At 41.2% G+C, this 16,165-nt stretch overlaps 1 protein-coding gene across 7 annotated transcripts in view; it reads left to right on the top strand.

The window, feature by feature from the left end:
- The window catches only part of PDCL2 (phosducin like 2), a 150,180-nt gene that overhangs the window by 74,430 nt on the left and 59,585 nt on the right, over window positions 1–16,165 (top strand). For 5 of the 7 annotated variants that reach the window (XM_055588616.1, XM_055588614.1, XM_055588615.1 and 2 more), the window contains one exon: window positions 11,329–11,387. In XM_055588616.1, coding sequence (XP_055444591.1) covers window positions 11,329–11,387 — 59 coding nt within the window. Of the gene's footprint in view, window positions 1–4,154; window positions 4,333–11,328; window positions 11,388–16,165 lie in introns of those variants that run through there. The other 2 variants (XM_055588613.1, XM_055588622.1) reach the window with 1 other exon arrangement.

Below are 16,165 nucleotides of genomic sequence, written 5' to 3'. Positions count from 1 at the left end.
TCTATTTTCCTTCATTCCCTCATCTATTTTCTCTTATCATCCAAGTCACACAATAGCATGTTCATTTGACTACAAGACTTTTAAAAAGCATTTCTTCAAAAATAACAACTCATATATACTGAGTAAAGGAAAAGTCATAAGTAGGGAGGAAAGAGTTGCCACACAATTAACCAACAAATGCTCCAGATGCATAAAGCATTTCTATAATGGGTAAGAAAAACCTAACAACCCAAAGGGGAAGAATGGAAAAGAGATAAAGGACATTTCACTGAAGAGAAAACAATGATGGCCAATACCTTTGTGAAAAGATATTCAACCTCATTCGTAGTGGGAATTGCAAATTAAATCCACAATGAGATGCCACCCCCACCCGTATGGCAAAGGTTTTTACAAGAATGTGCAGCAATGGAAGCTTCATGCACTGCTGGTGGGGTGTTGTTCTTGTTCAGTTGCTCAGTCGTGTCCGACTCTTTGTGACCCCATCGACTGCAGCACACCAGGCTTCCCTGTCCTTCACCATCTCACGGAGCTTGCTCCAACTCATGTCCATTGGGTCAGTGATGCCATCCAACCATCGTGTCCTCTGTTGATGTATAAATTGGTACAATGCATTGGAAAACAATCCATAGTTTAACTGGACCTATGACCTAATAACACTATTGCTAGCTATATAATTCAGAAAACTCTTGCATACATGTACCAAGGGCCGTGTACCAGAACATCCAGAGCAGCCTGATTCACGCAGAAAAAACTTGTCATACATGAGTCATTTCTTTTCCTGACCTCTAGAAGTATTGAAAAACATCAAGCCCACTATTTCAGGCTTCTCTGTTTTCATTGACATCTCACCCCCAAAGGCGGCCAAGACTAGTGATGTTTCAGTGTGCTTCCAGGAGATACAAGGAAGGCAGTGGGAAACCACAGCCCCCTCCATCCACCCACATCCTTACTTCATTTACATCCTCTGCACTCTTAATGCTTTTTCACTACTTTGGGAATAAATAAAAAGCACATGCAATCTTAAATCTATTCTCATCCATCTTTGAACCTGGACCAGACTCTATATAATCTGGCCTTGCTCACGTGTTTCTTGGATATAAAGAACTTTAAAGTGTAGGCATTACTTTTTCACTCTATCAGGGTTACTCTCTTGCCTCTCTGTATTTATGACAGAGCACTATCCCAGTGGCCTTGTAATACAGCTATTTGAGTATGGATTTCGGGTCCTTTATCAAACTGTAATTTCCTTTAGGAAGACTAGTAAATGTATCCTTAAGGACATGCCTTGCCTGTAGTGGACTGTACAATGCATGTCTGATACATTAAAATCCCTGATTTAGGGGAGAAGCATCTTTACAGGGTAGAATGACAGTGGCTCCCTCACATGCTGATATCTTTATATATATATATATATATATATATATATATATATATATAATTTTTTTAAGTTGCTCGGTCATGTCCAACTCTTTGTGACCCCATGGACTATACAGTTCATGGAATTCTCCAGGCCAGAATACTGGAGTGGGTAGCCTTTCCCCTCTCCAGGGGATTTTCCCAACCCAGGGATCGAATCCAGCTCTCCCACATTGCAGGCGGATTCTTTACCAGCTGAGCCACAAGGGAAGCCTGATATCCTTGGGTGGATTGTTTAATATCTCTAAGCTCATCAAATGAGAATCATAATAAAGTACTTTCACATCCCCGAGATGCCATGAATATTAAATGCATAGCATGGGAAGGTGCCTGATATAAAGATGTTCCTTAAGAAATGTTATTGTATTTCCTTTTCTACCCTTCCCTCAGAGTTCCTTTCAAAAGGAGGTCAAATAAGATCCCTCTTCCTTGTTTCTGGAAGAGGAAATTAAAACCACATCAGCTAGTGTGCTGGAGAAGGCTGATTCATGGATATTTCCCCCTAGGAAGGAAACTATGGAGAGGGATAGTAGAAGTCAGGTCACTCTAGAAATCAGACTGCAACTGCTAGGAAGTGACAGCAGGAGAAATGCACAGAAAGGGAGGTATTACCTTAAGGCTGGCAATTCCACGGGAGAGTCAGAGACCTTCCAGAACTGTTAGAAAGGTCTATGTGGTCAAGTCTCAGCAGTCCTTTTTTTTTTTAACTGTCTTTAACAGACAACTGCTTTCCCCTAAAAGATCTCAGACCAAATGGTATGGACCTAACAGAAGCAGAAGATATTAAGAAGAGATGGCAAGAATTCACAGAAGAACTGTACAAAAAAGATCTTCACGACCCAGATAATCACAATGGTGTGATCACTGACCTAGGGTCAGACAGCCTGGAATGTGAAGTCAAGTGGGCCTTAGAAAGCATCACTATGAACAAAGCTAGTGGAGGTGATGGAATTCCAGTTGAGCTATTCCAAATCCTGAAAGATGATGCTGTGAAAGTGCTGCACTCAATATGCCAGCAAATTTGGAAAACTCAGCAGTGGCCACAGGACTGGAAAAGGTCAGTTTTCATTCCAATCCCAAAGAAAGGCAATGCCAAAGAATGCTCAAACTACCACACAATTGCACTCATCTCACACGCTAGTAAAGTAATGCTCAAAATTCTCCAAGCCAGGCTTCAGCAATATGTGAACTGTGAACTTCCTGATGTTCAAGCTGGTTTTAGAAAAGGCAGAGGAACCAGAGATCAAATTGCCAACATCCGCTGGATCATAGAAAAAGCAAGAGAGTTCCAGAAAACATCTATTTCTGCTTTATTGACTATGCCAAAGCCTTTGACTGTGTGGATCACAATAAACTGTGGGAAATTCTGAAAGAGATGGGAATACCAGACCGCCTGACCTGCCTCTTGAGAAATTTGTATGCAGGTCAGGAAGCAACAGTTAGAACTGGACCTGGAACAACAGACTGGTTCCAAATAGGAAAAGGAGTTCGTCATTTTATTTAACTTATAAGCAGAGTTTATTTAACTTATAAGCAGAGTACATCATGAAAAATGCTGGACTGGAAGAAACACAAGCTGGAATCAAGAGTGCCAGGAGAAATATCAATAACCTCAGATATGCGGATGACACCACCCTTATGGCAGAAAGTGGCATCACTGACTCGATGGACGTGAGTCTGAGTGAACTCCGGGAGTTGGTGAGGGACAGGGAGGCCTGGCCTGCTGCGATTCATGAGGTCGCAAAGAGTCGGACACGACTGAATGACTGATCTGATCTGATCTCTAATCCTTGGTGCCTTAGAGGGTAAAGAATCTGCCGGCAATGTGGGAGACCTGGGTTCGATCCTTGGGTTGGCAAGATCCCCTGGAGGAGGCATGGCAACCCACTCCAGTATTCTTGCCTGGAGAATCCCCATGGACAGAGGAGCCTGGCGAGCTACAGTCCATGGGGTCGCAAAGAGTCGTGATTGAACGACTAAGCACAGCACCACCTTCCCTGGTGGCTCAGTCGGTAAACAATCTGTCTGCAGTGCAGGAGGCCCAGTTTCGATCCCTGAGTTGGGAAGATCCCCTGGAGAAGGAAATGGTAGCCCACTCCAGTATTCTTGTCTGGAAAATTCCATGGACAGTGGAGACTGGTGGGCTGCAGTCCATGAGGTCGCAAAGAGTCGGGCGACTAACACTAACTATCCACCATTAGCCAGTACTGCTCTAAGATTCCCTGGGCGTGTACAAGGAGCTGGGGATAAACAGGGCAACAGAACAGAGGTGCTTGCACCGAGGTGGCTCCTGGAGCTCTGGACAAGAGGTGCCGCACAGTCGGGTGGGGCAGAGAAGGCTTTCCAGGGAGGGTGCAGAGGGGTCGTCTTTGGCAGAGCATCGCCACCAGCAAGTTTAAAAGCCGGGATACCAGCCTCTTCTGGCCGCCTGGTTTGCATTTCCCTCCGGCTCCCCTTCAGGGCTTCCAAAGAAAGGAACGGACATGCTTCGTTTTAATTCCATGATCCTCCATTCCAGAGACCCTAGGGCGAGGAGGGTGAAAGATGCGTGGTACCCTGAGTCAGAAACTCGTGCATGGGGTGCGGGGTGGGGCGGGATGGGAGTGACGCGAGAAGGCCGGGGGCGGGAGGTGACGCGCGCGCGGGGACCTAGGCGCCTCGGCTCACGTGTCCGCGAGATTTAAAAGTTGGCAGCGCGTGAGGCGGTCGGTCTGGACGCGGAGCCGGGAGAACAGCGAGCCGGGGCCGCAGAAGCTCAACTGGAGCACTGCTCTGAGCGCGCGGCAGGTGCAGCGCAGGGTCCCGGGATGCTGCGAGCCGCGAGCCGTCGCCCCGAGCCGCCCGCGGGACATGCGGCCGCTGGGTCCCCGCTCCTGCTGCTGCTCCTGCTGTCTTGTTGCGCGGACGCCTGCGGAGGTAAGAGGACCCCGCGCCCCCTGGGACGCCCGCGCCGCGTCCAGTCCAGTGCCTCTTCTCCCCGCTCCATTCCTCGATCTCTTATCTCCTTTTCTCGTCTTTACTCTTGGCTGGTGGGATTTGCCACCCCCTCGTGCCGCGGCGCACGGGTCGCCAACCCAGGGCAGCCAGGGCGCACGTGTCTGTGGCCCGGCTCGAGCCTGGACCTGAGCCTGGGGGAAACTCCCAAGCCGGGCAGCCCCCTCAGACTCGGGATGTCCAGCCCGCATGATTTATGGGTAACGGGAGTTAAAATAGTGAAAATTAAAATGCTTTTCCTTTGATTACAATTACTGGAGGGTTGACAATGAAGCAAAACTAGAGTGGGTGTGATACTTCCCCTGCTGATGCGAGGTCAACTTGGCAAGTGCTCAGTTTTCTTGGTGAGTGAGCTCCCGGACTGTTCAGGTAACCCTGAGCAGTAACAGGCCCCTTTCTAGCAGTATGGAAAGGGAGAGCGTGGGCTCTGTGCCTCATAGGTTATTCCGCACCGGATCAGGAATATAGAGTTGGAGAAGCAAGTGTGCAAGCCCGCCTTTCCGTCACTGCTGCAGCTAAAGCCACTGAAGGCAGCTATGATTTGATAGTAACAAGGACTTCTGTGCCTCGCTTAGAGGAAGTGAAAGTGTTAGTTGCTCGGTCGTGTCCGACTCTTTGAGACCCCACGGACCGTAGCCCACCAGGCTCCTCTGTCCTTCGAATTCTCTAGGCAAGAATACTGGAGTGGGTTGCCACTTTCTCCTCCAGGGGATCTTCCCGACCCAGGGATTGAACCAGGGTCTGCTGCATTGGCAGGCAGAATTCTTCACCATCTGAACCACCAGCGAAGCCGTGGCTTAGAGGAAAGATGGGGGGAAAGCAAAAGCAAGGTCTGGAAGAGGTGTCCGAAGCTTGGGACTTGGGATAGAGTAGATATAACCAGTTCCAGTGGAAAAGATCACTTCCCTGTTCCCTTAAGGTTACCTTTCCAAGTAGCCTGAGGGGACCATCCCTCATCTGCCAGCTTTGAGCCAGGGCCATCCTAGGCCAGCGGTAGCCCTACTAAGATCTTGAATTTTCTAGATCTGCAACGGGTCCCCTTAGTTTCCCTCTGCTCTCCTCTCAGTGGTGTAAGGGAGGGCTGTTTCATCATTGTCTGTAATGTTAGGACTTGAAGCCATTAGTGTGGGAACCTTCCCTAACCTGTAGCCCAGCCCCCTATTAGAGGTGGGGGAGCTGACACATAATTCTTTTCCTAATGGGGCTATTTTTATTGCTGTCCTCTCATTGTTTTCCCCCTTTCCTTGGGGCATTTGAGATTCAGAGAGGTGGGGACTCGTCGGCTTGAAAAGCAGGGTAATTTGGTTGTGAAATGTAAGCAGTAGAAGCTAGGAGACCTAAACCTTCTCCATCGCATATTCAGCAGTGATACAGCATGCCTTTTGCAAAGTCACGTTAATCTTTTTCCGTTTTAAATTTGTTATTGGTAAAATTAGGGTGGTCACTTTTATCTACCTTATTCAGAAAGCAGATAATCATAGTTTAATTTTTTTCTCTGTGAAGCAAATATACTTTCCATGCATGTTAAGTACTATACGCTTGCAGTGAATTTTGCATCAGTGAGAGAGAACTTCTTTTAGCAGGGGGATACAGGGGAATTTTCAGGCTCCTGGTGACTGGGCAGAAACTATAGAAAGCAGCAGCCATTTTCTAAAAACAGAAAGTCTTCGATGTTATTTCCAAAAGAGGGTATCTGCTGGTTGACCAATCATCTTGTAAATATCCCCACTGTTTCTTAAGTTAAGGGATGAGATACCTCCTTCCCTACACAGAAATCCCCCTAGACTACCCTTTTGTATCTTCTTTCCCCTTCAGACCTGCTGTTAATACTAAAAAATTAAGTTTATCTCTCTAAAAATGTGATGAGAAGGGAAGAGGGTGAATTTACCCTCATCTGATCTGCCCTGGTGATCTGCTATATTCCTGAGCCCTGACAATAGCACTGGAGGGGAAGCTTGACATACATAAGCCAAGCTGGGAGATAATCCACCAAGGTTAATCATTATGCAAGGTGCGAGTGGATGTATCAAAAAACAACAAAGCAAATGCCACAAAGCCAGAGGGGGGAAAAATCATGTCAATAAGTGTAGCATCCTCAGCAAAAATGAGTTAGCAGAGCTGCAATGGCAATAAAAAGTAAAGGGCCAGCCACAGAGTTGGTGGCTGGAAATAGTTTACCGTTCAAAGAACATTAAAATGAAGACAGAAATTTCCTAAAAGAGAGGTACCTTTGGATATCTGCAACAAACTATCTTTTGACACGGCCTCTGACAAGAAGTGATGAAGTGCCCAAGACTGAATTAAGAAGTGTCTTTTCCTACTCATGAAATAGTTCTTGAAATTCAGTCAGCAGTAATGATTTATGACTTCCAAATCCTACACTAGCTAAGTACTAGCAATGAGAAAAGAAAATGGACACTACTTTTAGAATAGCAGGATCTGCTTTTCTTTCTCTTACACATGGTGTATTTACAGATGCACAAGCTGTTGATCCATATTATTTGCATTAGTTATATTGTTCAGTATAAAACTAAAGATTTCCCTTTATGAGATAGTGTTAAGTATAAATATCTTGAAACTGATCAAAAATAGTGCAGTTGTTAACACAACATTGTAAATCAACTGTGTGTGTGCCTGTGCACTTAGTTATGTCCAACTCTTGATGACCCCATGGACCCCATGGACCCCATGGACCGTAGCCCATCAGGCTCCTGTCTATGGAATTTTCCAGGCAAGAAAACTAGAGTGGGTTGCCATTTCCTACTCCAGGGGGTCTTTTGGACCCAGGGATCAAACTCAACATTGGCAGGCAGATTCTTTACCACTGTGCCACCTGGGAAGCTCTACTCTTAATAAAAGCCCTACTTTTAATAAAAATTAAAAGCAAAAAAAAAAAAAAATCCATTGCTGTTTTTAGAATATAGAAGAGAGTGGCACTGTCCTGACAGTATTTGGGACGGTATCTAGCACTACTATTTGCTAGTGTAAAGCCCACATCCTGGGTATGTTGAGAGGAAAAGCACAACTTTAGTTAACAAATAGACAAAGGGGAAATTTTTTCCTCTTATGTTTGGATTCAGTCATAGGATATTAATGCTTTTCTACAAATTATAGGTAAACATTTCAAAATTCTGGTTTCTCTAACCTTTCTACCCTGAGACTGTGTTTATGTGTTTTGTGTAAGAGCCACAAAGTATCCCTTTTTTATTATATAAATACTTGGGACTAAGTTAGACAGTGGCAGTTTTGGTGTGACCCGGGCCAGCTTGGGGACATGGAAGGAGACAAAGTCTTGAAGGTCTTGGTAAGGCTGTAGGGAGGGGGTGCTTCCACTTTTACTGGAGGGTGGAGGATAGTCAAGCAAAGAAAGAACTTGAAATTGTCTTCTTTAAACAGAAATGCCCTGTCAAAAAGAGATTAACCCTGGTATGATGAGTGGAGAAATCAAAAGCACAGGCAGGTGACGATTGCATCCAACAAGTGAAATTCCTTGTGTATTTCCTTGCATCATACTTGACTCTGGTTCTCTTCAATCAAATACTGCTCTCTCCCTTTATCCCCCTTACTTTTACCTTCCTATTTTTCAAAGCTGTGTATGCTTAGTAACAATAGGTTAGTAATGCATTCAAGCTGTAAGGAATAGTTCGATGGCCTGTTAGATTTTTTTCATGAGAATATTTATATCCCTCTTTTGGAATTATTCAGACTTGTTAAAAACCTTAGACCTGAAACGTTTCTTTGAGCTGCCTAGTTCTGTCAAATAAGAGGCATCCTGTGTTTCTTTCTGCAATGCAGTGCTCACTGCCTCTGGCTGTTCTCTGTTATCCATGGACTAGCTGCATCATTTTATCACCAGGAAGCTTGCTAGAAATGCAGACTCTTGAACCTGTACCCAAATCACTGAATCAGAATCTCATTTAGTCAGATCACCAGATGTTTTGTATAAAAATTTGAGAAGCACAGCTTTATCCGTTTCTGAAAACAGAATCAACTTAGAGTAACAGTCACCAGACAATAGTGACTTTGAGATATACCTTTGGGCCAGGACAAGAAATATATAATTGAGAAGTGTGTAAGATTGTTTGTGTACCTAGAATAGCTGTCCCATAAAGGGGATTCAAATAAATGAACTCTCGACTATGGACTACATGATCCATGTAAGTTACTTCTAATGCTGGGTACAGAAAGTGTAGTTAAATACTGTTACTTTTATTAGAACTTAGCTTCAATAACAGTATAAATTTGAGTGAACTCAAAGCAAGACTTGACTGAAAAGTGGTAGAATATTAGGGGGAAAAATCTGTTAGGATTTGGGATCGGTCATACCTGGTTTGAGGGCTTCCCAGGTGGCTCAAGTGGTAAAGAATCTGCCTGCCAGTGCAGGAGCCAGAGGAGACCCAGGTTGGATCCCTGGGTTGGAAAGATCCTCTAGAGGAGGAAATTACAACTCACTCCAGTATTCTTGCCTGAGAAATCACATGTGCAGAGGAGCCTGGCGGCTATAGGCCATGGGGTCACGAAAAGTCAGACATGACTGAGCCTGCACGCAGACCTGATTTGAAATCTGCTTCTGCTATGTATGTATTTTGGTGACCTGAGACAAATTATTTAATCTTTCCTTCCTTCAGTTTCCTCATCTTAAAATGGGAATAAGGAGAATAGCTACCTTAAAAGGTTAGTTTAAAGGTTTAAGGACATGACACGTTTTAATGCTCAACATAGTGCCTGTGGATTCCCTGGTGGCTCAAATGGTAAAGAATCCACATGCAATGCATGAGACCCAGGTTCTGTCCCTGGATCGGGAGGATCCCCTGAAGAAGGGAATGACAATGCACTTCAGAATTCTTGCCTGGAGAATTCCATGGACAGAGGAGCCTGGTGGGCTACAGTCCATGGAGTTGCAAAGAGTCAGGCATGACTGAGAGACTAACACTTTCATTTTCACCAAAGGGTATTTTCTTAATTTTAGTAAGAATTAATATATATATAATAAACAATAATTACATTTAATATTTGTAATTTATACAACATAAATTAGAAAATTAAGCCTGTGAAGAAAATATTACTTTAGAGGCTATAAGCTAGTTAACATTTTATTTCAACAATAATTAAGGCCTTAACAAGTAATTCTTTTTTTAAAAGACCTTTACTGAGATACAGTTTATGTACCATAAAATTTATCTGTTTTAATTATGTAACTCAGTGACTTTTAAGTGGACTTAAAGAGTTGGGCAGCCATTTGCCTATTCATGTTTCCTTATTTTCTATTGATTTGAAAGAGTTCTATCCTATAAGGATATCTGCCATCACCTTTTATTAAATATGTTTCACACATTTTGAGAGTTTTTGTCTTTTAAATTAATTTGTGATTTATGGTATAAATAAGTTTTCATGAAGGTGGTCAAAAGGTACAAACTTCAGTTATAATAAAGTGTTAGTCACTCAATTGTGTCCGACTCTTTGTGGCCCCATGGACTATAGCCCACCAGGCTCCTCTGTCCATGGAATTCTCCAGGCAAGAATACTGGAGAGGGTAGCCATTCCCTTTTCCAAGGGACGTTCCCGACCCAGGGATTGAACCCTGATCTTCTGCATTGCAGGCAGATTCTTTATCATCTGAGCTATCAGGGAAGCCCCACTAGTTATAGCAAGTACTAGTGATTTACATATAAATAAACGTAAAGTTGTGCTATAACATTGTATTCATGCATTTACATGGATTTTATGTGATACTTCATCATCTAAGTTCTCTTTCATGATCACATTAGGAATACCCTGGAGGCATTGTCTTACTTGAAAAATGTTATTTCAATTGGTTGAATATCATTCTTTATAATATGTAGGCCCAACAACACTAAACCCAAACTAAAAAAAAATATGTGTCTGTAATAAATTTTTCTTCCTGCATTATCATACATAGTGGCATAAGTGACTCTTCAAGCATTCTGAATTAAGTAGAATGGATTTCTTACTTTTTTATGCTCTGTTTTACAAAACTTTTAGTAATTTTACTTCTCCTTAACAAATGAAGTATTGATTCATCTCTACCAAAAAGAAGAGAGAGAGAAAGAAAAGAAAGAGTTGTGCAGCTATCACAACAATACAATTTTCCATCACCCCCCAAAGATCTGTTATGTCCATTTGCAGTCAGTCCCCATTCCTATCCTCAGCCCTAAGCAGCCAGTAATCTAGCACTGTAGATTTGCCTTCTCTGGATGTTCCATATTAATGGATTCATACATTTATATGTATGAATATAATCTTTTGCATTTGCTTATTTGATTTAGCACAATCTGTTTGAGATTCATCTCTGTTGCAGCATATGTCAATAGTTTTTATGGACCACAATTTTCCATTGTATGGATGTACTACATTTTGTTAATTCACTAGGTGATGGATATTTGGAATGTTTACACTTCGGGGCTATTATGAATAATGCTACTATGCATGTTCATGTACAAGGTTTTGAGTGGACATATAAGTCTTTCACTCTTGAGAGTAATGTCTTTGTAATGTTATTAAAGTTTGTTTAATAATTATGTCCTCTTGGTTGCTGGTAGTTTAGTCGCTAAGTCATGTCCAACTCTTTTGGGACCCCATGGACTGTAGCCCTCCAGGCTCTTCTGTCCATGGGATTTCCCAAGCAAGAATACTGGAGTGGATTGCTATTTCCTTCTCCAGAGGATCTTCCCCACCCAGGGACTGAACCCCAGTCTCCTGTATTGCAGGGGGATCTTTACCAACTGAACCACCAGGGAATCCTTATACTAAGTCAAATCTGGAGATACCTAATTGAACTAGGAGAATAATGATATACAGTGAAAAATGAGAAATATCATCCCAAAATGAATTATATATAATGTTTAGTTTTAGGAGAAATATTGTAACATTAACTTGTGAATATAACTTTATTTTTAGGTGCTCCAGTATTGCCTCAAGGATTACAGCCTGAACAAGAGTTACAGTTGTGGAATGAGGTAAAGAATTATCATTACTCAAATTAGTGGAAATTTACCCTTTTTAAAATTATCACGGTAAAGTGAAATAATGTAATTGAGCTTTGTGATTTTAGCAACATTCTGAATTCATAATTTTTTTTATTAAATGAAAGAAGGAAAGATGAAAAGAAACCAAAAATACTGTAAATGGTGAAGATGGCAGAAATAAATCCTAATAATAGAATAATGAGAATAAATATGAATGTGCTAAAATATACCACTTAAAAGAGATTATCAGACCAGATGTTAAAAACAGATTAAGCAATATGGCCTAGGTAAAAGTCACACTTGAAGTAGAAAACAAAAAGTGGTTGAGAATGGAAAATGACACACCAAGTAAATATGAACTGCACAAAAATTGGAGTGGCAGTCTTAACATCTGATAAAATAGAATTCAAGTACATGAACCATTTTAACAGATAAACATATGTTGATAAAAGAGCAACAGAGCAAAAAGATACAACCATCATTAATATGTACTAACAGAAGTGAAAGTGAAAGTGACCCCATGGACTATACAGTCCATGGAATTCTCCAGGTCAAAATACTGGAATGGGTAGCCTTTCCCTTCTCCAGGGGATCTTCCCAACCCAGGAATCGAACCAGGGTATCCTGCATTGCAGATAGATTCTTTACCAACTGAGCTATCAGGGAAGCCCATATTAACAGAAGAATCTCCAAACTTATTTAAGAATTGATAGAAATTCAGGGAAAAATAGATAAATGAACATTTGTAGTTGGAGATTTTAATATACCTCTCTCAAAACTGATAGTTAAAGCAAATAGCACACAAGTAGATATGTCAAAGACCTAACAATACAATTCATAAATTTGAGCTATTAGGAATATTTTTAAAAACATGTACTAAATAGTATACACATTTTTTTTGAATATAATTGGGGCATTTAAAAATGTAGACTGTATCTTAGAAGACAAGGAAGTTTCCATAAGTTAGAAAGGATCCATTTAAAATGTTTTCCAATTATAATGCAATAAAGTTAGGAACTATTAACAAAGGTATAACTTAAATATCCCATTTGCTTGGAAAATATATGGCATTGGTAAATAGCTCTATGTTTAAAAGAATGATACAGAAATATTATAGCTCAAAGTTTGTATGCTACAGCTAAAACAGTAGCTAGAAAGAAACTTTAACTTCATATATATTTTTCATGACAGAAGAAAATTTAAAAACAAATATGCTTAGCATTCAGCTAAAAAATGAGGGGAAAGAACAACAGGGAAAATTCAAATAAACAGGAATGAAGTAAATAAGGGGAGAAATAGATTTTTAAAAGAGAGAGAAGGAGAATGACAATACTAACAAAAGCATATATTTATTGTTTCAGAATGTTAATAAGCACTTGCAGTGCTGATTTTAAAAGGCAGAGGGAAAGATAAAGATAAAAAAGGACAAAGACTGAAAAAGAGTAGATCATCAACAAAAATAGAGATTTTATAAATATTTTAAATAAGTATTATAGGCAATTGACTGGTGAAATTTGTACAACTCTATAAATAACACTAAAAACAGTGTATTGAACTGTACACTTGAAATGGATGAGTTGTATGAAATGTAAATTGTGTCTCAATAAGCTCTTACCCCTCCCCCTAAGTATTATGGACAGCTATATGGTGATAATTTTGAAAACATAAATGAAACGGATAAATTCCTAGAAACAATACCTTATGCCCAAAAGGTGCAACATTAATACATTAAGTATTGAAGAAACAACTTCTTCTTTCCTTGTAAAGTGAAAGTGTTAGTCGCCCAGTTGTGTCTGACTCTGTGACCCTATGGACTGTAGCCCACCAAGCTCCTCTGTCCATGGAATTCTCCAGGCAAGAATACTGGAGTGGGTTGCCATTTCCTTCTCCAGGGGATCTTCCCAACCCAGCAATCAAACCCAGGCCACCTGCATTGCAGGCAGACGCTTTACCGTCTGAACCACCAGGAAAGCCCTCTTCCAATCGATGGCCAGAGTCCTCCAGTACTATGTTTACATACAGTAAATGTAGCTAAAGGATCTCCATAAAGTATAAGTTTCCTCTAGAATTCTGTTATATAATGTTCACCTAGTTAAGGAATTTCTCTTCTCCTTTCTTAAGAGTTTTGTTAATCCTAAATAAAATGTGAACTTAATCAAATATTTTACCTGCACCAACACTGAGATACGGAGAAGGCAATAGCACCCCACTCCAGTACTCTTGCCTGGAAAATCCAATGGATGGAGGAGCTTGGTAGGCTGCAGTCCATGGGGTTGCTGAGGGTTGGACGCGACTGAGCGACTTCACTTTCACTTTTCACTTTCATGCATTGAAGGAAATGGCAACCCACTCCAGTGTTCTTGCCTGGAGAATCCCAGGGACGGGGGAGCCTGGTGGGCTGCTGTCTATGGGGTCACACAGAGTCAGACACGACTGAAGTGACTTAGCAGCAGCAGCAGCAACACTGAGATAAGCAACATGCCTGTCAACCACAAATTGGCACTTGCTGTGGGTGCTTGCCATCTACCTCTATAAGGATTAAATCGTGTGCAGCTGTAGCTGCTGACCTTCAACACTTCCTGAAAAAGTTCAGGGTGGAGAGTAGAAATGAGGCACTCTGTGCTTCGGCAAACTGGCAGGACAAGTCTTCAGATAGTTAGATATTCTCAGGAACTGGTTTTATGATCTGAATTTTTATATCTCCTCTTCTCTAGAAAAGCACTAAAACCCTTCATGATGACAATTGTTTCTCATGACTAGCAGAAGCTTCAAAAGACCACCACAAACTCTCCTCAAAAAACTATGCACTCGATTGCATGTACTCTCCTTTTACCAAAATCACATATAAATTGTCCTTTCCCAGTACCTCTTTGGAGCAGTTTCTCAGCGCTAACTGGGGTGCTGTCTCCCAGGCTACAGTCCTCATACTGCCCCAAATAAAACTTAACTTGCAGCTTTCACTTTGTGCGTTTTTTTAATTTGACGTGCCTTTTCTCCTTTAATCTATAATCGTGATGAATTACATTAATGAATTTCTCATTGTAACTATTAAAGCTAGGATGAGAATTCAGCAGAGTTTTGGATATAATACCAATATACAAGAATCACTAACATTTCTTTTCACTAAGAAAAAGTAATATGAAAATACTACATCATTCACAATGGCAACAACTACTATAAGTATTTAGGAATTAACCAAAAATACACAATAGCTTATATGAAAAAATCAAATTGTAATAAAGGAATTAGAAGATAATGCAAATATTTGGAGAGGCATTCTTTGCTGTTGGATGGAACAATTAATTTAATGTAAGAAAAATATTGATTCTCCCCAAATAGTTGATGTAAATTCCATAAAATCAATGTAACCCCAATCAGAATTCCACTTAACTTTTGCTTGGAAAGTTTATAAATTTAACCTACAATTGATACAGAAAAATAAAGGTCTGCCAGTAGCTAAGGAACTTTCCCTACCAGATATCAAAAAATATTATATAAAACCGTACTAATAAAAAAGGCATAATGAGGGTGTAAGAACAGACAAACAAGCTGGTGGAACTGAGACCAAAGCTTGGAGAGTTTAGCTGACCTTGTCAGTATGCTGTCATTGCCCTTTGTCGTTCACCTTTCAAGCACACTCAAGACTTACTATTCTAACTGCAATCACCTGTGACTCTGCCTCTTTGACCTGTGCTCAGGACAGACCAGAAGTGCCTGGAACTAAATGCCTCCAGCACTGAAAACAGCCATCTGGAAAGCCACCCAGATATCCCCATGCTCTAGAATATCCCTCTCCCGGGTATGCAGCCCAAACATATTCTCCTACAGAAGCGTATATGGGGACAGATACAAGGAGGTAATGGGGGCGGGGCGGGGGGCGGCGTGGAGGGGACAGGCTATCCATCACTGGGAAGTAGGTAGGCAACATGAGTTGGAGGAACATTATAAAGGACTCTGTGGTAGTTAGGAGCAACACACTAGAGGTATCCAGGAACAGAGCATGATCTTATAGTATTAAGAAAAAAAAGTAAGAGAATATCATACACACACACCAAACAACAGTACAGATTTTATAAGAACATAAACAAACGAAGGATACACATCAAATACATTAGAAGAGTGGCCTTTGGGAGGATGGAATGAGAGTAGGCAGGGAATAAAAGAATAAATAAATAAAGCATATCCAATGGTGATGGCAAGCTATAAAGTGAGAACACCTTTTATACCTAAGCCACCCCTAACAAAATACATGATGGAAAAGATTGATGGTAAGGACCGAGCACTAAAGAGTCTTAAATAGCATAGAAACTTATAAAATCTCTTTCAAAGGTCTCTGCCTTGGTATATCATGATGTATGCTTGTTGTTGTTTAGTCGCTAAGTCGTGTCCGACTCTTTTGTGATCCCACGGACTATAGCCCACCAGGCTCCTCTGTCCCTGGGATTTCCTAGGCAGGAATACTAGAGTGGGTTGCCATTTCCTTCTCCAGGGGATCTTCCCTACCCAGGGATGGAACCCAAGTCTCCTGCATTCGCAGGCAGATTCTTTACCACTGAGCCACTAGGGAATCCCCAATAATACATGCTAGAAATATATTAATAAAGTGACAAATTAGATAATAGATATTAATGTAGAATATAAAAACATGTATTTTAGCTTGAAATTATATTTCTGTGAAATATCTTTGAAAAAAACCTTTTAGATGATAATGCTGGGGGCAAAATCAAATGGAGTTGTAAAACCACTATAAATTCTTTTATAAAAAATAT

Source organism: Bubalus kerabau, chromosome 7 (assembly GCF_029407905.1).
Source record: "Bubalus kerabau isolate K-KA32 ecotype Philippines breed swamp buffalo chromosome 7, PCC_UOA_SB_1v2, whole genome shotgun sequence".
NCBI lineage: Eukaryota > Metazoa > Chordata > Mammalia > Artiodactyla > Bovidae > Bubalus > Bubalus kerabau.
Note: the sequence above shows the minus strand (reverse complement) of the source record. Positions and strands in the feature narration are given on the sequence as shown.